Source organism: Neolamprologus brichardi, chromosome 17, assembly GCF_056152115.1.
Source record: "Neolamprologus brichardi isolate AB-2024 chromosome 17, ASM5615211v1, whole genome shotgun sequence".
NCBI lineage: Eukaryota > Metazoa > Chordata > Actinopteri > Cichliformes > Cichlidae > Neolamprologus > Neolamprologus brichardi.
In genome coordinates this window covers 28,156,604-28,181,330 of record NC_142120.1, presented here as the reverse complement: position 1 = coordinate 28,181,330, position 24,727 = coordinate 28,156,604, and the positions used below count along the sequence as shown (strand labels likewise).

General features: G+C 38.4%; 1 protein-coding gene across 3 annotated transcripts in view; it reads left to right on the top strand.

Moving 5' to 3' along the window:
- LOC102787175 (BMP/retinoic acid-inducible neural-specific protein 3-like) overlaps window positions 1-24,727 on the top strand; it is a 55,775-nt gene that overhangs the window by 3,538 nt on the left and 27,510 nt on the right. For 2 of the 3 annotated variants that reach the window (XM_006797813.2, XM_006797814.2), the window contains exon 2: window positions 12,041-12,410. In XM_006797813.2, the coding sequence (XP_006797876.1) occupies window positions 12,190-12,410 (221 nt within the window). In that variant the 5' untranslated portion in view covers window positions 12,041-12,189. Of the gene's footprint in view, window positions 1-10,796; window positions 10,901-12,040; window positions 12,411-24,727 lie in introns of those variants that run through there. The other variant, XM_035910746.2, reaches the window with a different exon arrangement.

Sequence of the window (24,727 nt, the reverse complement as noted above, 5' to 3'; positions counted from 1 at the left end):
CAAGGAAAAGACGTATGCAGATACTGTACGCTGCCGGAGAAACACTCGGAATTTTTTTCTGCCTGTGCTAACATAATTATATTGATAGTCAACACTCGGAAATCAAAGTTTGCTGTGGATTGATTTGGAGGAGCTTGAAGTGTTGCGAGCTAACTTTCTTTGCATAATGATGTGAAATGTTGATGTCAGTGTGTGAGCTGACTGGGCGCGCCGCTATTCATCTTTCATAATGAATTGTCGCTGTAGTAAGGGGGGGGGGGCTGTTTTTTGTTATCAGTTTATTGCTTCCTCCAGCCAAATTTTCCGTCCTGCGTTCGCGAGGAGAAGGATTTGTCGGACTGATCTATTTCCATGTTGGCCTAGAAGACGTCTGCTGTCGAGTCTCTCCGCCTTAATAAGCTACTGTCTCATTTTGTAAATAGTCACAGAAAGATTAAATTGGATTTTTTTTTAATACAAAGACATAGAGTCTTATGTGGCACACGCCTATGCCTGTTAAACAGAACTGCACACTGTTTCACTGTAAAGTCCCACCGTGCATTTGTGACAATAACACGGGTTGGGTTATTGGGTTATATGCTGCCTGGCTCCACTGTTGCACAGCTGCATTCATTTCATATGGAGAACAAAGAGTTTTTTGTTTTTGCTGTACGACAGTAGCATCCACACTGAGCAAATGCATCATTAGTACACAGTATATTGCCTTCGCCATACTTAACTCTAATGCATTGTTTTGGGGGGTCTAGTTGCTCCAGACCCTCGTAGAGGTGGGAGATACCAAACAAACAAACAAAAAACACTGTCTTTCAAAAAAAAAAATCATCTTAATGTTTGCTGAGTTTTAGACATGTTGTTACAATTGCTGTTTAGCGAGAATTGATTTGAATAAATTCACTTGATTTCTTGTGTATCACAGATCCATGACTTACACAGTTACGTGATCTGTTTTTCAAAATATATAAATTGCTTACTCTAGTAGCACCATTCCAAAATAAGTAAATATTTCTGCTTAAACATGCTCGTAATATGTTTAACCTGCAGTTCGAGGATCTATCCATATCAAAAACAACAAATAATTGTCAACATTTATAGGATATATTGTACTTTTTTGTCACCTCATTTATGAAACCAGCTGTATATTATACTATATACTATTATTCTTCTGCTATATTGTTTTTATTACTATATATATTATACATTTTAATCATAAAAATGTTTCCTGAGTGTCATGAATCTACATAGAAGAGGCATGGAAGTAAGTAAGATTAAAACATAAGCCTGACTATGATGCTATTGTGTTTTGTTGATGATTAAAGTATCACAGGGTCACAATTTTGTCTCTATTTTGGTCTTGAAATTATACTAGTGTGCTGTAATACACAATTCAATCAAACAAACAGAAGTTTCAACATGTATTTGTCTTTCTGTATTGTTAAAAAATAAATGCTTCGTAAGCCACAGAAAAAGATTGCCTGAGTAAATGTCATTTTGTTTGCATTAGTTTGTTGCACTCCTTTTTATGTAAAATGATTGGAAAACACAATTATTACGTTGGAGCATTTGTCATAAGTAAAGAAAGCAGCCTAGGTATGATAATCAGAGCCATTAATAGAGTTATTTAAAATAGAATGGGACCATAAATCATCCCACTCTGTCATTTTATTTGCTAAAATAGCTTGGTTGCTTTAGAGTTAAAAATACATTAATATACAGTAGTGTATATGATTATAGCAGCACCAGCCAATTTAAATAGGAAATGTAAATAAGTTTCCATTTTTTCTATGAGTAGACCGGAATGTATTTGCATACAAAGAGGATTAGTACAGATAAAGAAAACTGCAGAAAATCACAAAGTCTGATAGCTTTACAGGGATAAAATGAGTTTAAAAGAGCAGTTTAATGTAAAACATGAAATCAGGACTTGTTGTCTTCTCTTATTAATTCAGATTTTAGTATCCGAGAGCATCATGGTGGGCGTTTGTTTTTTTTAAACATTCCATCATTAAATTGGATCACCAGCATCTTCAGAAGTCTCAGAAGTAAATTTGAGAGTCCACAGAAAAACACCTACACAACAGTTTGTGCAGGGGAAAAAAGCACCCAGTCACACACCCACACTGCCTACACACTTCCACTGACCTTCCCCGCAGCAGCTTAGCGTTGCTATTCATGTATTATTGTTTTGGGTTTTCATGTCTAAAGTTTTTAAATGCATGTTTGTAGATCTGTAAATATGTGTGTTCATGGCTGCGCATGTAAGCACTTTGATAGTGACATTTTTATTTTTATTTATTTATTTTTTGGTCTTTGATGTCTTTTTCCCAGGACACCATGGGAGCTGATCCTTTTTATTTGTTTGTAAGACAGCCGGATGAGTGCAACTGGCAGTCATATTATAATTTCACAAAGGCTGTGTTTTACCCGTGGCACTGGTATGAGAGGCATTGTTGACAGTTGTAGCGGGGAAGATAACTAGGTTAATTAGGGCCAAAAACCTCATTAGTCAGCACGGAGGGGAAGATGTAAAGTTTATCAGTTCCTGTTTCCCTACTTTGAGGATGGTTTCAGGGTTGGCTTGCAGACAAGTTACAAAGTGGATCCTGTTGAAGAAATTCTAATGAAATGTTTTAATCAAATCCTCCCCCCTGCAAAGCGCATGCCTCCCCTCCATCTACTTTTCTACTATTGTTTTCCTTCAAATGTGTTCAAATTGTGAGATATCACAAAAAGAGACTTGTTTCAATTTGCATATTTGCTGTGCCAAGAAAGTAGATCTGCTCTGTGTGTGTGTGTTCCAGACATGGATATGGGAACACTTTGTGAGAACACACATACATACATTTACACTTACACACACACACATACACACACAGCTCAGGCAGGTGACCATTACAGCTCTGGCATTCTTCAATAAGTGAGCAGATGTTCGGGGGCTGGAAGCTCAGTTTTGTCCCAATCTCCGGCGAGAATGGCTGCTGAAATTCTCAAGAAAGATTAGGCTTGGGAGTTCCCTCGTCTCATCAAGCTTACTGTATCCTCCAAAAGACGGGGTGAGAGTCAAGATCCAACACTGAAGTCGGTAGCCAGCCCTATATCTCTGGAGGAAACATGTAATTTTGGCTGTTACACAAAGTTACTGGAAGAGCTGCAGCGCAGCCTCAAAGAAAAAAAAAAATTGTGCAGACAGATACATCTATTCATCACAAATGGAGCAGATTGGTAGGCAAGGCGAAATAAATGAGCTGTTTAGAATATTCTGTTTAACGAAATCAATTGAGATATTAACTCAAAGTGGCAACACTGCTAATTTTGTTAATTTAGCTCAAGAAGCCTGTGAATCAATCACCCGCTTTCAAAACGAGCAACGAATAATGTCGAGGATATCGGCAATCACGGCTTCTATGAAATCATTTCTTTGACCAAATGAGGAATTTGCAAACGTTTTATTTCATCCCAGGGCTGCTAAACTGTGAGATTTTACAGCTGTACCATCTGAGGGCATTACAAATAATGGTTTTTATTGAATCTTTTAGTGTTTTCTGGGAAAAACGGGAAAAACAAAACAAAGAGAGCTGTCGTTTTCACGCAGATGCTCCAAATAGCTGGAGGAAATGCTGGCGCCGCACTGTGCACGTCATACCTTTAATGTAACCACCAGTAGTTTTTGTGATGAAAAATGTTTTGACTCAGTGTCTCATCTTTTCATTGACTTTTTTGCCTCAGGGAAGAACATTTTGAGAGATGACTAAGTTATGGACATGTGTTTCATTTTTGCTTGACTGGTGTTCTCGCAAAAATAAAAATAAAACAGCCAACCCTGCTTTCCAATCTGAAGTTATGTTCCGAGAACAACGGTAATTCTTTCATTGTGAAATGACTGCACGTTCCGCAGCGTGTCATTATTGCAGTTGAGATACGGCACTTAATAGTCCAACAAATGTAATATCTAACAGAAGTCCACAGTAATACACATGCAATTTAGAATGGATGATACACCTGCGTTAGAAGTGTTAGGGACTGAAATCACTGATTTGAATCTGAAAATTCATTCAAAAGATGAAATGGCTCATATTGTGTTGGGCTCTCAATATTTGTAAGTCACTAATGTATTGTTAGGAGCTCAAATTCTAGACCCACATTCAGGAAATAAAAATATCTAAACAGCAAATTAAATATTTGCTTTTTTGGATATCTTAAAGAAAACCCTACGGCAATACTGGATGAGACCTGCAAGGCATTTTGTAGAGCTTTTTTTTCTGCCATCCAACTGCTATCAACTTAATGGCTAATAACGTCGTGGCTCAGACACGGCTGTATATGTGGAGACGGGAAGAGAGATTGAGAGACAGTTAGGGAGGAACAGAGAGAGAGACTGGGGAGTTTATTTCTCAATTCCACCATTAAGCAAAAGTAATGTATTAACAGTACACACCAGCCAGAGCACACAGAATCATATTTAGCCTCAGCAAGCCTGTCTTGGTTGATGGTATCAAATCATAAAAGTCGTCAGATTCTTCCCTTTGTCACATTTCTTTTTTCCAAATTACCTTTAATACGCTTGATGAGATACAGCAGCAAACCCAACGGTTGTATCTTTTGCCTGAAAAGAATAAAATCGTGTGGTCTTTTATATCACCGCCATATGCTGAAGGTTAAGGATTCTGATCATATAATTGCATTTTTGTTCATTTATAGGACACAAGGTTTTCTTTAGTGCTGCACATACAAGCACTTTTATAGATGTTGGCAGTCGATGTTAATAAGTACAATCTGTACCTTAGTGTGACTACCTGGACTTTAAGATTAAGAAAGAAAAAACTAGAAGGAAACCTGAGTTTTGAGATGATATTTTACAAATCCAGATGAGAAAATGTTGTCTGAAAGTATACTGCAGAAACTCTTTGCTCCTTTCAGACTTTATTGAGCACACACCATGTTGTCTGTGTTTTTATGTTCCTCCTACCTGTGTACTCCTCTACCGCAGCAGATGCCGACCCTTCCCTGAGCCCGCTTCTGCCAGATGCCCTTCCTTCCTGTTAAAAGGGAGTTCTTCCTCCCCCTTGTTGCCAGGTGCTTTCTCAGAGGGGATTGTTGCAACATCGGGGTTCTCTGTGCAGCAGTGTAGGGTCTTTATCTTAGATTATCAAGTGCCTTAGAATGAATGTTGTTGTGATCTAACTCTATATAAATGAAAATGAGGCTAAGGGAATTTTCTGTAATCGCAGAGATTGGTTTAAACCCCAAGAGGTGAAATGTATTTGGAAATAACTTGACAAATGTTTTATTCAGAATTTGAATAAGATGAGAAAGATGTATCACAGAGTTACACATCACCTTTTTTTTTTTTTTTTTTTTTGCTGTGCCATCGACGTACGTGGCCTTTAGGTCAAGCAATGACAAGAAATTAAACCTTGCATATGATGAGAGTCATCAAAGATGACTTGTTAAGTATTTTTTCAGCTGAAATATTTGATGTTCAGCGGTGCTTACTGAATATAGCCTGCCATTATGATGGGCAGTGGGCGTAAAAATGTTGTAGTTTGATCCACTGTTGGCTGTGCTTCAGTGGAATGGCCATTTGTTTAACACCCTCCTCTCTCTATTGAAGTAGCAGGACAAAAAAAAAGGAAAGCATTTCCAAATGGATATTTCTTCCCCACAGAAATAAACAGGACCTTGTCATAGGTGTCATTTCAAAGATAAATTGCAATCTCTGAGCGTTCCCGCTGCTCAAAGAAACATTATGTTTCCTCTGCAAATGTCTTGAACAATTTTTTTCTTTTACATGAAAAACAATCATGTGTCACATGACAAGGCTGAAGGTATTGTGCATGGGGGCACGTGCTGACTGTCCATTTCGTCAGAGAGCTGCTGGAAACCTTGAGAGCACAATGACAGGTGTTTACAAATCTAGGAAAAAAGGTTTATGGAACATTATGTTTTACTTTTTTCAGATTGTAGATTGAAATTATAATTACCTCAGTCCTCATAGAATAAGCCCAGCAGCCTTTTTTGAGACCTACAAAAAGATTATGAAAAGAGTGGAAAAACAATAGTCTCTTGATTGTTCAAATAAACATGGATTTGCTATATGATGCCCCATCTCGCCTCCTTCCAATAATGTTCTAGGTATTTGCCAATCCGGAGGACGCAACTCTTCATTAAATTCATGTGTGGGAAAATCTGGTCCCCCATCATTTGCACTCCCGTCACAATTCCGTTGAGAGGACCTCACATGAACAAACAGTGCTTTCATTTTATACAGAGGTTCCAAACAGCCTCGAGCTAACTGCTGGCCCACGTCGTGCAAAATCATATTTGAGTGGATCTGCTGGAGCTCCGGTTGCTTCCTTACTGCTTCAGATGAAAATTCCTTCCATCTTCTATCTCCTGACATTAGTTTTGTTGTTTCTAGATCATATAGGGGGCTCAAGGACGAGTGCTTTTAACACGGCTTCGTGAAATGCACTGAGTGCACAAGTTGAATATGATAGCATAATCTAGAGGTAAAGTAAAAAAAAAAAAAGAGAGAAATGCATTTGTCTGAAAATAGCAAATGTCCGTATGTCATTAGCGATTTGATGCAAAGTTGGCTTTTAGAGGTAATTGAGGCAGATGAGGATGAGAGTGGGTTGTGTGAGGAAGGTGAGACAAAAGAAGTATGGTGGGGTGAAAAAGAGAGAAAGCGAGGCGAAGAGAATCGAGAGAGGCCCGTGTTCTCCTGCATCAGCGTTTTGGACAGCTGCCTGTTGGATGATAGGATTAAAGAGTCTTTAAATGTGACCTCTGAGCTGTATTTTGATATTAACATGCCAGAAACTGCCCTCTGAGCAAGGTCACTTTATACACAACATGCACAATGTAAAGTGGAAAAAAAACAAAGCATTTCATCTGTGTTATGAGAGGCTGGAGGTAGGTGTGGATTCATCTAATGGAGCTGCACTAGCAGCTTATTTTTGGGGCCATTTTACTGCAGCAGAGGCATACTGTCAGTACACAGCAACTTGTTCTCAAACTTCACACTATAGGATAGTAACCCGTAACTTTGGTGTCAGATTTTTTGACAAAACACACACAAAGCATAACTGCTCACTGTGTGGCAGCGTCTCTGCTGAAGGAATAGGGACGGAGAAAGAAAAGTGAAACGCTCAAGCTCAAACGGAGAGCGTGGCAGACGATAACAGAAATGCTGGGAAGACAGAGGTCTCTCTGTCACAGTCAAATAAACTAGTCAGCGCTGCTGGAATGCGAGGAGAAATTGCTGAAGGAAACACTCACAGTTTAACTGCATCAACAACAAAGAAGTTGAAAGAGATCCGGGGGAGGATTTGCCCTGTTTCGGCACCGGGTAACACCGTTCTCGGCCCTGTTTCATTAAAATTGTACCACGTTTCTGCCTACTGCATGTTATACAAGACCTTAAGGTAATGTGTACTTATCAAAACTGCAGACTTGTGGGTGGAGTCTTTGACCTGACCTGACTTGATCAGTTAATTTTTCCGTTTGATCAAGTCTTTCCCAGTTAGATTATCATAAAGATGATTTTTCCACCATCGGCAAAAAAATAAATAAATATAAAAGCGCAAGCTATGCAAATGATAAAGCAGTGGGCAAATAATTTTTCTGATCGAGTTCATCAGGTTTCAGTGCAGGGTCACAGCTGGGCAAAGTTCACCTCAGTCTCATATAGCGCTGTCTCCATCGGCTGTCCCTGCAGAGTTCTTCCCCTCCCACATCCAGCTTTTCATCGCCTCGTCCAAGTCTGGCTTTTCCCTTTGTGTCTGTGGCTCTACAATGTAAAGCTGTAACATGCATTAGCAGCACAGCTTTTTCTTTCTGTTCGTCTGTGTCTTTTTTTGTAAAAGGTGGGATTTCAGGGGCTGGATGCATCCCAACTCCAGTCACTGAGTCAGATGTCCCACCCTTCAGCTGTTAACATCGGGGAACCCTGGCATGTTAGGAGGAGTCTAACAGACAGGGAGTGTGCTCTTTGCAGGTTTTAATAAACTTAAAGTCTATTCCCAGCTGTAGAATCAAAGACTTGACTGCTCTGGACTGCTCTGAAATGTGACTTTTTGACTCAACTCCCTGAAGTCTTGAGCTCACAGAAGATTTGAAAGTAAAATAACGCAAGATTCAAGTCAGGCTAGAGACTAATTTCTTCAATTTTGGCAATGTACTTTAAGCACCATGCAGCAGCTGTGAAAGAAAAATGTTCCACAAAATACTCGAACAGCTTGGATTATGACTCAGTTTAATACTTATAACCCAACTTGGACATTTGAGTTTAGATTTGAGACCTCCACTGGTGCAATTGAGACTTAACTGCCTGTTGGAGATCTGAATATGCATGTCTTTTAAGAAAAAAATACATTTTGCATAGTTCAATGATGTCATACAGAAACCAAATTGCATGTACAGGCATTAGTATGTGCTTTCTGTTAATTAAAAGCACACTAAACCATAAAGCTGGTTATACAGATGTTTACATAAACACAAGTGAGAATGGACACACACACCAGGGTTTGACAAACTGAGTCTAGGGAGTGCTGACAGCGATGTCAGACTGAAATCAATTTCCAAATTGCCAGCTCATCTCATCTCATTAAAATGACTAAATTAAAGTCCTCCTGCATGTTTAACTTTCAATAATTAACCCTGTAGATGAATATATCATCCTATTTGATAGCAATTTTGTTCTTTTTTTTTTGTTCCCTTTACCCACCTCAAGCTGTGGTGTGTTCTTCCAGTGCAGTCGCCTGCATTATCTGAGAGCAGTGATTTTTTTTTTTAAACCTTCACACCCCCGGTCATATGGCTGACTTAACTTGACAGATTGTCATCACAATACTGTAATGGGACTCACCCCCACCCCCAATACCCCAACACACATACATGCACACACACTGCAGGGGAGATGATTGACAGAACTCAGAATGGTGATAGAGACTAATGCGAGCTCTGGACAACAGTCTGAACAGCAGGTAGTCTGATAAATCACAGCAGCCAAGACTTTTTATCTTAAAGTGTGTCTGTGCGTGTGGGAGTGTGTTCTTCCTTCCGTTGATTTGCATGAAACTGCAGCTCTTAATAGATGTGTTGCGGTGTGACAGTAAAGTGTTCGAGTATGACGGGGATAGTTTTAAAAACAGCAGCAAAGCAATTATTCACCAAGTTAAAGAGATGAATTTATAATTAGAATCATGCCAGTTTAGACTTTTTTCTTCCTGGTGAAACTTCTACAGCCGAATATTTCTGCAAATCACAGCGCCAGACTGCAGTAGAGGTGTGTAAAATTAGTAATCAAGTCTGGAAAACGTTTCAGTTTTTGCTCATATTATTTTCTTTTGGATGGAAATCCCAGCTCACATGGAGCAGTGAACGCAGCGAATTGTAACAAAAGTGAAATACACTTTTTTTTGGGTGGGGGGCTAAATGGTTTTGTGTCTCTCTAAAGTAAGATGGATTCACAGCACTTTATTGCTATAGATGGCACGATACCACTTTTTTTTATGTCCGATACCAATACTGATATCATAAATTTGGATATTTGCAGATACCGATATGAATCCGATAGTGTATTTTTTAATGAATAAAACTATTTTTTTTAAATATATCTTGTTGCATTTTGTATAAGTTCACACTCGAGTTTTAAAACACAAAACACTAAAGCTATTCTGTTATACCTGTAGGCAAAAAATACACTGCACCCAAAATATTTCATAGTTCAGCAACACTGATCTATCTAATTTACTCAAACCTACACCATCCTCCCTATTCTGGTATTTTAAAGAGTACTTAGCAGAAATATTAAACAACCTAAATAATAGGGCTGCCAACTCCCAGCAAAAAAAAAAAAAAAAAAAAAAATAGGCAACCACCCCCCTGTGATGCTTAATCGACGCAATCAATTTAAATTCAATCCATGTGTAAAAAAATGCACAGAAATCAATCATTTTTCTACAATAATGAAATAGATTCAACATCTTTCTTCAACAGAATTGCAGACTGCACAGATGGTATCTTCCCAAAGGAAAAAGTACTATAGCTTACTAGGGTATATTAGACTTAATAGTTACTATATACATTAATGGACTTCTATACATTTTACAGCAGATTAAAACTTTGGGTGTAAGATTCAGATAATTATTTATGAAAAGCAAGACATTTTAAATGAGAATAAGAAAGAAAAGTATGTCTTTGTGCCCCCTTTTCCCTGTTAATGCCCTACCTGGCCCCCTGGCTCAACTTTGCTAGACCCGGCCCTGCACAGTTAGGTAGAAAAGGATCCTGGTGTAGAAAGTAATATTAAATAAATTCTAATTGTTGTTTCTGTTGTTTAGCCGCTGGTTTCCTCTTTCTGGTGCAAAGTGGGCCAAAAACAAACAAGAGAGACGGGAGTCACGACAGAAAAGCCGATCAGCTGATCATTGATCAGCTTCATGATTGAAGTAGCAGCAGGAGAGGGAGGGGGAGACAAGAGGCAGTCTCTCCATAAATCGGTTGTTAAGCTTAACGTGGGAATGCTTTACAAACATTCAGAGATGAACTTACACACTTGCTTTACTTCTCTTTGGGATAACTTTCTCAGAGATTAAATGCCGGTTTGGTATAGCTAAGCTCCAAATGCTGAAGCACACCGCTGACAGGTCTGGCACACCACATCCGCTCTATCACATGACGCATACCTGCTAAGGTTATGAGCCGAGTTACGCCATGTCGCAAGTTTTGTGAGGCGCTTTCGTGATATTTAATGGATCGGATTACATTTTTTATTTCCCTCCGACATCCGATCCAGTAATTTAGTTCAGTATCAGACCCATGCCGATACATAATATCGGATCGGTCCATCCCTAATTATTGCTGGGTCTTTTTGCTTGAAAATACTGCAATTTTGGGGGTAAACTCTATGTTATTGCTTTCTCATCATGCTCCAGAAAAATTATTTCTCTTTATTTGTGTAAAGTAGGGTTATAATTAATGATTGGGTGCGTTTAATTATTGGCAATCTCTTTTTTTGTGTGCATTTGCATTATCAAAGAAATCATGTCTGAAAAAACCTGTAAAACACAGAATGGATATTTTTTAGCTGCTTTTGATTTTAGTTTTAGTTTGTTGACCGTTTTATTTATTTATTTAAAATAGCATGACATTTTGAAGTCCCTTGTTTTGTACAGTTTTTTATAGTCTGATGTTTTCAGTATTTTCAGATATGTTGCAGACATTTTAACAGTTTGCTGTAAAAATGCATAATAATTATGCAGTAATGTTCATTTGTTTCACTTTAAGACAGCAAACTACTGTTACATTTAAATTCAGATCTCATTTAGAGATGCTGTAATGGTTCCTTCGGATTAGGCTTTGGTTGCTGTGGATCAGTGATGTGTTTTCCTGTGCTTCTGGGAGTGAGAAGGTTTGAACTAGAACTGGGACACCACGATAGAGGCTTTAGTGGCTACTTCCATTAGGCCAGGTTTCATAATGTTCCATATCTGTGTGATAAAAGATAAATGGAAACTTGGAGGGAAAAGAAAATGCTTAAATAGGGCACAGGTGTAGACATTTTACAGTAAAACAATGAAGCAACAGTATAATAGCAACCAAACAGTTGACAGTATTCTACTGCAAATCTTATATTCTATACATCACAGTGCATCATTTCTTTTACAGTAAGAAACTGTTTTTATAGATTACAGTAAACACACTGTAAAAGGACTTGTCATTATTGTACAGTAAAGTAACATGACATTTTACTGAAGCAGCACCATTAAAGCAACAGACGCTCACAAGCTTAAATTAGCAGGTGTCATTTTTACATTTATTAATTCAAGTTCCACATAATGAACCCAATTCAAACAGCATTGCCACACCGTACTTATTACTCTGCATTATCACAGAATCCCTGGAGAGGCTTCTGTCAGCTGCAACATATTCTGAGGATTTTTTCTTGTTTATTTCTGTCTTTGTAGCCAAGTTTCTTCATTGCTGGTTGTGGGTGTTTGTTTGTTTGCTGAACTGTGTGTTTGTGCTTTTGCTTTAGGTGTTCGGGGGGCATTGAGGCGATGCAGGTCCCTCGGTCATCCCAGTGGAGGAGCCAGCTAATGACAAGTATCTTTGGCTGCTGAACGCCCCCCCACCACCACCACCATCACCACCACCCTCATCCCTCCTAACCTCCATCCATCTCTGATGGCTCTATGGGGCATCCTCAGCCTCAGCCTTCACTGCTGGGTGTGTTTATGGTCCAGTGTAACAGCAACAGCAACATCAGCCAGCCTCCCAAATGACAAACCCGGGGGACCCCTGGACTGGCTCCTGTCTGATAAGGGGCCCTTCCACCACTCCCCAGAGTACATCGACTTTGTGGAAAAGAACCGGCAAGGTTTCTCCACCAGATACAAGATATACAGGTGAGTTGTGACTGCAGCATGAGGAGACACTTTTACACTGTATTTACTACTGCCAAATTGCTAACCTATTATATGCATGACAGATCTCACAGCAGTCGCATCAAATAGTCTCTGTGGTTGTCCTTTGAAAGATCAGCTGTGTGTAAATAAGGCCACATGATATCGATGTTAATGTGTTTACATTTTGAGGTTAGTCACAGTCTCAGCATTTTGTTAACTCCAGGCTTCTGTGTACAGTCAGTATGCACATGCTAAACACTTTAACCGCTAACAGAGAAAGGCTGACACCAAAATTCTTTAGCTTGTGAATATATTGCACCTATTATTACAATTTAAAAGTCTTAAATATATTTAAAAAATCAGCTTATTTTGATTCAATGCAGTTAGCAACCAACAATCTAGCAAAAGACACAGTTACAATACATTCATTGTGTGGCCAATGCATTGATTTTTGGACTGTTCAAAGAAAGAGACATTGGCAGTGACTATTTCCTGTAGGTACCACCGGGCGATTATCAGTCTGCTGTTGCGTATTTTGTGGTGTGTAATAAGAAAGATTTACACATGTACTCTTCATAATTAATGTGAAATGTGAATTTTGGCAACCTGAGAGCTAAATGAAAGTCCTTTACTGACCCACACAAAGCACTGTAGTGAAAATGATAATGCTTGCAATGAAATGAAGCCACTTCATGTAAATGAAATGATGGAGATGAGGAAGGAAAGGAGTAAACTTTTATCTGCCATGGTTGGAAAAGCTTTTAAAAGCATGCTCATACATCTGTTGTAGAATACACGTAAGGGACAAGTCAAAGTTAAAGAGAAAGATATTGCAGGGGGATTTTATTCTGAAAATACACGTTTCAGGGTACCAAGGGTTTTTAGGACATCTTCCATTCCTTGTTTTCTATTTTTGCAACGTGTATGGGAGGAGAGAAAATTCAACATAACTGTAGAGCATTTAGTGGGCAGTATGCTTTATAAAATCCCTGTTCATGGCTCTTTAATACACAGACTGTATTATTTGGCTTGCATTGTCATGCATTAAAGCATCCTCACAGCACAGTGCTCACAGGATAATTGACACGCCTAGACAGAATCATGATGTATTACATGCACGCACGCTGCTATCAGCTGGTTCTATATCACATTCTGCTGCTCTCCAAACCCTCGGGGAGTCACCTGATCAGGTGGTCAAATGAGATCTGTTGATTAGCACTGTAAAAGAAGAAAGATTTGCCATGACAGCATAGTCAGAGGTATCGCCACGCCACCAAATTAGTGGAGATTGTGTCATGAATCATATCCGTCGTCGTTTAGGAGGATGTTGTCCAGGCTTCTGGAAATGGACAGACGGGATTCCTGTCATCTACGGATCGTTGTAAGGATGCTTTATGGCTTCTGTGATCGGTCGCTGTGTTCGAGCTTTTTAATATTTCCTTCCCCGGCAAAAGGCAGTGGTCCGCTGGAGCTGAGCTGCATGGGCGGCAAGATTAATAGTCTTATCATGTGGCCAAGTGATTAGTGAGCTCTTAGTACTTATTACTCTGCATTATCACAGAATCCCTGGAGAGGCTTCTGTCAGCTGCAAGGTTGTGTTTGAGGCCCTCTAGATTACTACAATGCGGCATTGATTAATAGTGATTATATTAAAAGGAAAAACCAACCTAAAAAGTAAATAGCCTGTAAATCTTCCCAAATTGAATTCACTTGGATTCAGTCCCATTTGATTTCAGTAACCGACAGACATGGGCGGATAGAGCTGTGTGTTTTTATTCTAGCAAAAAAAAACCTAAAAAAACAACAGCAACTTTATTTTCAGTCTCTGTGTTGGGGGGTGAAGTGTAGTGATGAGTTTGGGCACACACACCTGGACATAGCTCATAAAAAATTCAGGGAGGATTGTTTTATTAAAGAAATGTGGGCCCGCTGCAGTTTTCTCCCAAGGGGGTCAAACTACATGGTTATGCCCCTGTTGTGTTACAAATGTCCTTAAATTTCCAGTCAGGCTATTTCTGTACTACAAGAACAGATGGCTATGCACTGTTAAGGTAGTCACTGACCCTTTTTTGGCCTGCGAAAGATTAAATGAATCCTACTTACTACTCCTCAAAACCAAAAAATAGCGAGCACATCTTCAAAGACTGATGTTTGCATTTATTTAAATAAAAGGGACCTAAATAGGTGTGGTGTTGATTGGTTTTGATTCAGCTTTTTTATTAGTAATTGAGCTGGGTATTTCCTCAAAAGTTACAATCCTGCCTAAACTTTAAATTACATTTAAACAGAATACAATTATTGAAATTTCATGAACCCATATTTTATTCATAATAGAACATTGAAAATTTATTAAGTGCTTTCACTGAGAAAATGTACCATTTAAGAAATAATAAGGTTGTTTTGAATTCAGCATCTCAGAAAGGTTGGGTTATGGCAACAAAAAATTGAGAAAAGTCAATGGCATAGGTCAGTAACACGATTGGGGGTAAAAGGAGCATCTTAGTGAGACAGTTTCTCAGATGTAAAGACGGGCAGAGGTTCACCAATGTGCAAAAATCTCCCTAAAGACTGTTGTTTAAAAAAAGAGGGGATGCTACACAGAGGTAAACATGGTCCTGTTCCAATCTTTTGAGACATGTTCCTGCCATCACGTTCATGATCTTATTTTCTTTTTCAGTTCTTATTTTTTCGCACTATGTCACTAAAACATGTTTTTAATTTACATTTTACACAATGTTTTTGGAACTGTGGCTGTATAATAGCAATTTACTTTATTTCTTATATCCATAATGCAATGTTGGAATATTGTCTTAACACAAGCAGCCACACAAGGTAATGTTTTATTTGTATGGCAACATAGTTTTGTGATTTAGAAAAATCTGACCACATTATATATACAATCAATCTAATAAAAATTTACTGAGGAATTACAGATTTATTTATTTTATTTTTAAATTAGACAGTATTTAAAAGTTGGAACTACCACCCTGCGGTTAGAGATTTACCATTGTGTAGCCCAGAGTATTTAACTTTTTGCTATTGTGACTCGTAAGAGGGAAAACCTGACTATTAAATTGTTTACTGGCAGAAGTATAACTGACCAGTCCTTAGTATTTTCATTATGACTTTAAGTGATAATTGAACCAGTAACCAGTGTAAATTTGGTCAGCTGGTCATTCCTTCTTCTATATGAAGTCATTTTGTAACCTGAAGAGTCATCATTGCTGACAATTTAATATAATACACGTTTAAGCACATGGTTTCACTCTTTAGACACACCACCACCAAGCAGTTACATATTTTGCCAGTATACATTGGTGTTTTCTGGTTCACTACTAACTAGAATATTTTCCAGTCTATAGTGTTTGTGCTTTCTGAGATGACACACTCTCTCTCTCTCTCTCTCTCTCTCTCTCTCTCTCTCTCTCTCTCTCTCTCTCTCTCTCTCTCTCTCTCTCTCTATATATATATATATATATATATATATATATATATATATATATATATATATATATATATATATATATATATATATATATATATATATATCAGAACTGCTCAGCATTATTTTGCTACCCCATTAGTGTTTGTTGTGGAAGTTGCTGAGCTGAAGCTCTGGTCAACCTACACCGCCTTGTCACTTGGATGCATTTAAATGACTTTTGTGTGGAGATAAATATTCCTGGCTTATCTAACACAAACCTTGCAGTACCTCTCAGGATGAGACAAGCCCAAAGGTGCTTTTACTGTAATATTTGTCACTACAAGCAAATTGCCTTTCAGCTCAATCATTATCTGCTGCCTATTATCATTATTATTAGTAGCATTAGCAGATAAAACCAATGGATTCCTTTTAGCATATTATATTATAGCTGTGTTTATTAGACGCTCATTGTTTTAAGAATTGCACTAAATTCCAGATAAAACCCTTTTTTGCTGTATGAAGTGATTTGGGAGCTATTAAAACTGTTTTGCACTAAGTTTGCCATCTCTTTTTTATATTCTGTAATATACTCAGTGATGTGTGAAGTGATCTTGGTGATCCCATAGTGTGCAGATTAAATAATATTGTTGTTCATCCTTTTTATTTGGTGTGAGATTTTGTAGATGTGTCTAGGTAGTAGGATGCTTCACTTTGATGAACGTTTTTACTTTATTAAATGTCACATGTAACTCATCTCTCTGCTTATTCAGAGAGCAGTTCTGCACATGCCCTTTAAATTGGGTTGTGGTGGGTTACCAGATTTTGTGACAGATGAGTTCAAAGTATACGTATTATGTGGAGTGTGTTAGATTAGAAAGATTAGCTGGCAATTACACACACACACACACAAAATAGAATTCGACTTAAGTTATGAGAGTAATAACAGATAGTTTTGAAATAATAGAGAAACTCTGGAAACACAGAGGTGTTGGCAAGTATTACCAGAACATTATGTATGCTGTGATTACTGATTGAATCCCAGTATTAAAAGATCCATTCCTTAGTCTCTTCCTCAAAATGAGGACTTTATGCATAAATTAATAAGCTAGAGTAACATCAAACCTACCATAAACATCTCTCTCTTACTCCGTAAAATAAAATGTAGCAAATAAATACATCCAAGAATATAATCTGCTCCCAGTTTGAGTGCATCTCTCTCACATACACAAACATGCCACATGTGGAGGTTAGTTGACAAGTAAAGTTGACAAGTAAAATAGCAGCATCAACATCACCGACTTACCGACATGTTATGTTACAGTAAGCAATAGACCGAACACCAAGAGCTGGAGTGAGTGAGAAAGAGAGAGAGAGAGAAATGCATTGTCATCATAGGATGATTTCAGGCGTGTCAACTCACTTGACTTGAAATTTGCTGTTAAATGAAAAACTTAAACAAAATAAAGTTGCTGGTGTAGCCTGAAAATCCTGACTGCTGACTAATAATAGGTGCAATATATTCACTTTCTGTTCTTCTAGTATGTTGTATGCTACTGCTAACACGTAGGGGCCCTTAGATTGATTTGTTCATGAGTCCAGATTGGTCCAACATTTGATCCAAAGATGTGTGTCCATATTACGCATAGGTTTCCTGTACATGTCGAGGACCAAGATGTTTGACAAAAGAGGAAGAAGAAAATTAATGGACAGGATTTTTGTTCCTAATAACAACAGTAGAAAAACGTTTCAGTTAACCATTTTAACAGTGATAAATATGAGGCTGCTTAGTTTAACACTAAACAGGCGATGTCAGTTAAGTTAACAGTGCTCACCAGGTGGTTGCCAATTTATAGTTACATACCCAGCTTATTATACCAGCTGGGTGTCTGATGACCCGTAGAGTGTAGGTATTCTATTTTATTTTATTATTATTATTATTATTATTATTATTATTATTATTTTATTCTATTCTTACTACTGAGCTGGGTGACCTTCCTGCATCCTCATTTTCTAGCATTTGTCCCCCTTCAGTTTGGGTTATTCCTTTCTTTTTTCATTCAACTACATTTATTCACTCCAAATGACATCCCGATTCCCTTGCTGTGGATCCTGGTGATGTGGATCAGTGAGTACATTTTTTTAGTCACTCTTGACTTAACTTGATGTCACCAATGTGCAGGTGGTGGCTGATCATCATTCCACTTGTAATTATATCCACTCTTTGTGATGAGCTGGCTTAGAGGATTAAGGCCTATGCAGAACAGCAGTGGGAACAGTGCATCACTTTGATCTTTTTTGCACTTGGTGATCACTGACTTGGAGTTGGTCTACAGCTCCTCTCCTTTCCCACTGAGTTGCTGATGAAGGTAACGGTCATCTGTGACACTCCCCATGTGCATTAATAAGCCTTGGTTGCCCGTGACCCCGTCACTGTTCCTTCTTTGGATCACTTTTGATAGATACTGACCACTGCAGACCGGGCATGCACGCCAGAGCTGCCATTTTGGAGATTCTCTGAGCCAGTCGTCTGGCCATCATGCTTTTGCTTTTGTCAAAGTTGCCCAAATTCGTATGATTGCCCAGTTTTCCTGCTTCTAACACATCAACTTTCTCATATTTCAGCTGTGATAGACTTATGACTCTATGGGTCTGTTCCTGTGCTGCCACAATCAGAGCCTCTCTGCTGTCCTTTAAGTGGGCCTTTTCTAGCCACTGGCAAGATTTCTTGATGTCAGCCCCTTCCTCTATTTGTTGATCGTACATCCCAGGTGCATCGGTCACTCGGTCTGTCTTCAGCTAGCTTGGGCATTCTTAAAGCAGCTCATCTCAGGGTGGAGGGCATCTTCCTGATCTATTTTTTTCGGATTGTTGATTGTCACGCTGACACTCACTAAACCTTGCACTCCCTCTTTCTGTTGCTCATAGAGCCTCAGGGTGCTGGACTTTCTGTGGCCTGCTTGTTATTCCAGCAAGGTATCTGATGACTGGTACACTGCAAAACATCAAAATCTTACCAAGTATATTTGTCTTATTTCTAGTCAAAATTATCTCATTACACTTAAAATAAGACACAGTCAGCTACAGAGCAACATTTCAGTAAGCTAAAGGAACCTGTTTCAAGACAGTGAATCTTGAAACTAGAGATTTTTCACTTGTTCCACTGGCAGATTTTTTCACTTATTTCAAGCTAAAATACCTCGTATTAAGTGAAAAAAAATCTGCCAGTGGAACAAGTGAAAAATCTCTAGTTTTAAGATTCACTGTCTTGAAACAAGTTCCTTTAGTTTACTGAAATGTTGCCCTGTAACTCACTGTCTTATTTTAAGTGTAATGAGATCATTTTGACTAGAAATAAGACAAATATACTTGGTAAGATTTTGAGTTTTTGCAGTGTAGGGTGTATGTATTGATGGCTTGGATCTTATTCTTATTGTTGAGATGGCTTACCTTTTTAGAGGTGTTTTGCTGGTTGACCTTCTTGTGTCTTTATCATGGTTCCCATTGGCCTGTGGGATATCAGGTAGTTTCCTGTTTGTCTCCTATTCTGCCATCTGGCAACTCCAACTCAATCCCAGTCCGGATCACCTTCCCTCTCTTTCGTCTGTCTTTCTGTCTGCTGCTTTCTCTTTATATGTATGTGTGTTTATGTGTTTTTGTTTTATATCAGAGATGAGATGTAACAGGACTCAAACCTTCCAAAAACCTCAACTCTTGAGTGGTCAATCCACAGACAATTTTCCCAAATGTCTCATGGTTCATCAAGACGTTTTTGGCTAATGCGAAATTAACCTTTGTTGTTCATATAGGCTCAGACAGATTTAGAAAGCTTTTTTCTTTTCCCTAATAAGTGAATCATCATTTAAAAATTTCATTTTTTGGTTATTATGGGTATCTTTGTCTAATATAAAAGTAGGCAATCTGAAACATGTAAATGTGACATATTAAAAGATCAAACCTTTAAAAATAAACTCCAGTCTTTCAACATGCTGAAGTCAATTTAGTCTAACACTCCTAAAGCTGCTGTCAACATAGATATTGAAGTCATCAACAACACATAATTGCTTCACACTTTAAATTAAGGACACATAATTAAACTACTACAACCATTTTCAGTGGAATTAATTACAGCACAGATAGCATCAATGTGTCTTTGAGCTCCGCTGTATATTAAAGAATAGTGGACTAAAACAAAAGGATTCTTCTAATTATTCCTAATTTATTTATTCAACATGCCAGAGTACTTATGATGCACCCATTCTTTGTGTTCAACTTGATCACAACAAAGCAGTTTAGGGTTTGATATAAGAGGCACTTCAGCTACAATGAACAACAGCAGAGTTCCTAAACCACAAGGGAGACTGCAGGTGCTCTGAAGAGGGTTGAGGTGAGTGTTTTAGAGCAAACTCCCTCAGCGCTGCTTCTCAACATCCCACTGCTACATTCTAACTGATGTTCTCTGTCTTATCTCCTCTCCTGAAATCCCCTTAGAGGTTTTGACATCTCCAAGTTCTCCCATGAGGTAAATAATCTGGTAAAAGTACCATAATAGATTGTAGGCTTTTTAAGACTCTTCCCTTTGATTGTTTTGGAAAAAGTGTTGCTCTCTTAGCACTTGGTTGTTTTGGAAGTGAAATAAAAAACATTCCACAATTATTTAAATCCGTAAAAATCATAAAAGTATTAAAGAGGCAATGATTCCACTGTAAATGGACAAAATACAGGCTCATTTGCTTTAAATTTTTTTCTCATTGTCATTGTCATTCCTTTAGTGCCATCATGACTTTGACGTTTACAGTTTCAAGTGAAATATCTCTGTGACTTACAGATGGCTTGTCAGATATTTTATTCAGATTGCTTGGTTTCAGCCGCAGTTTGTTTTAGGCTAATTTGCAATGAACACACAGCACTGTGGCACTTGACATGCGTTACACCTGCTAAATAGAAACGTAGGTTATTAGCATCAGCGCTGACATTACCATTTAGCTCAAAGCACTGTGAGAACAGCACAGCCTCACCCAACCATTGCAGTCCCAGCATCAGACTATGAGTCCTGTTGAAATAAATTCACCCTGGTTGTGTTGCTATGTCACATTAAAGTTACGTTTTCTTAGATGCATTTAAAAAATTATAGAAGATAGTGAAGAGCCACAGTATGTTCATATGTATTGATACAATAATCACAATACAACACTGTCTCACCGGTTTCTCTTTTGAATATTGCAAACTGTCCTCTATCATGTGAGAAGCTTTCACCAGTAAGTGTTTTTGACCATTGCGCTACATTCGTAAGTAAATCTGGCTTTCGCTTGTGTTTGTTGCCAGTGATAATTTTTGACAGTCCTTTTTTAGTTGAAAGACACGCTGCTTAGCGCCGACTGCAGGGCAGAGGTGATTGAAAGTGACAATATTATTTTCTGGACTGCTCTTCCACATGTGTAGTTCAGATTTCTGCTAAATCCTAATAAATGCTCAATGACAGGAGAAGATGAATTACCAGAATCGGTGGCTCGAGTTACAGTGTTTGAGCTGGCTCAGCAGTGATGGAGTAATGAATTCACACCACGTTATGCCTCTACTCAATTTCCCACTTTTCTTACTGATTGAATTTGAAAGATTTTTTAACAAGTTCTGCAAAGGAAATGAAAGAGGCTTTGTGTTTTTGTGGGTGTGCAAGTGTGTGTGATTGTGTGCTTTGGGGATTCACTGGAGAGCATCCCCACTGCTTCCAATGCAAACACAATGTGGGCCTTCTGCCTTAGCCACCTGTTCATGGCAAACACTGCCAAGAGGAAAGCTGCCAAATTCACCAGGGTGAAGGTAGGAGTGCTGACATGCATTTGGCCTTACTCTGAACCTCTTGCGCCTAGAAAATCCATGTGGTTATTTTTTGTGTTTTAAGATTTCAATAAAATTTAACTGTGAATTGATTGAATTGATTATGCTGATTAAAGGTTGTAAAACCACTTACACTCATGAAAAAAGCCCACCGTTCTTAAATCCTAAAGGTTTATGTTTCAGGACAATAAAAATAGTCTGGTCCTTTCGGCAGCTTCCTGGTCTGGAGTATTCAGGTGTTTGTTAGCTCAATGCCACAGATAAAAGCAATTGTCGCCGACCATCAAGGCGAGGGATATAGGATCATTTTCAAACAGTTGGAAGTCCATTATTCTATAGAGAGGAAGATTATCCAGAAGTGGAAAACTTTCAAAACAGTTGGCAATCTTCCCAGAAGTGAACATTCTAACAAATTCACCCCAAGGTCAGACTTTATAATGCTCAGAGAAACTGCAAAAACCCAAGAGCTACAGCTCAGACTCTGCAGACCTCAGTTAGCATGTTTATGACAGTGATATTAGAACAAGACTGAACAAGTATGGCTTATTTGGAAGGGTTGCAGGAGAAAGACTCTTCTTACTAAAAAGCCTCTTCTTACTGGCAGCACAGCTTATGTTAAGTTGTTAACAAAGCACAAGGCTTCTAGAACAATGTCCTTCGAAAAGATGAGACAAAAGTGGAGCTGTTTTGCTAAAACACACAGTACAACATTTGACAAAAACCAAACACCACATGATCTTTGTACCTTTCAGTCATTTTGGCAACAGTGTAAACCAAAATATTCAGTAGTCTAATGTAATACGAGGTCAACTCTCTGATAGCTAAAGCTTGGTCAAAAAAAAAAAAGCAAACCTACAATAGAATGACCGAAAAAGAAAATATTCAAGGTGCTGCAATGGTCAAAGTAAAGACCTGAAACTGATTGAAATGCTGTGGCTGTTTCTTAAGAGAGCTGTGCATAAATGAAGGCTTGCACACCTCAAAGAACCTAACACTGAAAGATGAGTGGCCCAAAATTGCTCCACACCACTGTGAGAGACTGATAAATTCATATGGGAACGTTATTGCAGTTATTAGTTATTATTGTTAGACCTATTGCTGCTGAAGGTGCCTCTATAAGCTATTAAATGATGGAGTATATTAAGCTTCGCACAATGCTTCTGGATTTTGGCTTAGGTTTTTTTTGTGTGTGAAGTAATGACATGGTGTGATATGTCATGTTAGGCTGTTCATCTCAGGTTGTGTTTACCTAATTGTAAGACCTGGTAGGGATGATATTGAACTGCAGTTTTGTGTAGCTGATATTTGACATTTTTGCGTTCTCTTTAAGTCTGGAGTGGTTTAGAAGTTGGAGTGCAATCATCCCTCTAATTTGTAGTTGAGCAGTACAAAATTAACAACACATGGAAGTATTTTAGTTTAGTAAAAGTGCATCAGTTGTTGAGTCCTTTATATTTATCCAGGACTGCAGAGTAGAGTGAATGTTTATGAACTCAAAATATCATTTTGGATTGCCTTGGATTGCCTCATCAAATATCCTCACACAAAGACAAAAAAAAAAGAAAATATCAACAAAAACAGAAATGTACACATGCCCTGAGAAAAAAAACACACTTTAATTATTCCACTTACCCACTCAGTGGAGATAAAAGAAAGAATAATATTCATATGAAGGCAGAGTAATAATGATTCGTCTAGTTTAAACAGCTAATAGCTAAAGGGACAAAAGATCTCAGTTATTGGTTAACTGAACCCCTGTAATCATGCATATCCTGCATGCTGATTAAAGTAAAAGAAATATCATGTGCAAAGGCAGTAGCGGCTTCTATAAGGTCACCTTAGTGGCTTTTTCCCTTAAAAGATGGTCAGGAACATTCAGATTACTGCCAGTGATCTTCTGACAGACTCAGGCTATCAAGGCAACAGACGAGCACAAAGGAATGTAGCACAATGGTCAAAAACACTTACTGGTGAAAGCTCCTCACATGATAGAGGACAGTTTGTCTCACCTGTTTCTCTTTTGAATATTGCAGTGTTGTATTGTGATTATTGTATCAATACATATGAACATACTGTGGCTCTTCAAATTCGTTGAGGTCTTGATTTAAAGCGTTTGTCATACTATCTTCTATAATTGTTTAAATGCATCTAAGAAAACATAACTTTAATGTGACATAGCAACACAATCAGGGTGAATTTATTTCAACAGGACTTATAGTCTGATGCTGGGACTGCAATGGTTGGGTGAGGCTGTGCTGTTCTCACAGTGCTTTGAGCTAAATGGTAATGTCAGCGCTGATGCTAATAACCTACGTTTCTATTTAGCAGGTGTAACGCATGTCAAGTGCCACAGTGCTGTGTGTTCATTGCAAATTAGCCTAAAACAAACTGCGGCTGAAACCAAGCAATCTGAATAAAATATCTGACAAGCCAGCTGTAAGTCACAGAGATATTTCACTTGAAACTGTAAACGTCAAAGTCATGATGGCACTAAAGGAATGACAATGAGAAAAAAAAAATGAAAGCAACACTTAACTCACAGCCTTTCCACAGCAGCTAACAATATCATCTACAACCGGACAACGTTTCATCGCCATATCACTGAAGATCTACGGTATCCATACGAACATCAGAATGCAGAGATGGTCCAGCTGAAACAGGACCTTTTGGGGTTTGAAAGGAAGAAAAAAAAATCAACAACTTGGCAGTAATGGTGTTAAGAGAGTTGAAACTGATGAAACTGATGTACCCCTGCAAAAAGAAGAAATGAAATTGATAATAATAATGACTTAGCTGGGTGTAGAGAGGACTGCAGCCCCTAAAATCAACTCTGTAGTGAAACCCATTTCATTTTATCCTTTCCCTGCAGGATGAACCATTTGGCCTATTGGGGGTTTAAGATAAGACAGGCCTAGCTTATCACAGTCAACGATAACTGAAGAAACGAACAACAGCGGGGGATTTTCGAATACTCCTCCTGTACCTGTAACTCCCCCCGCCTCCCCCTCCCTCCCTTTCTATTTCTCTTTTTTTTGGTCCCACAGAACGTGCTGTGGCT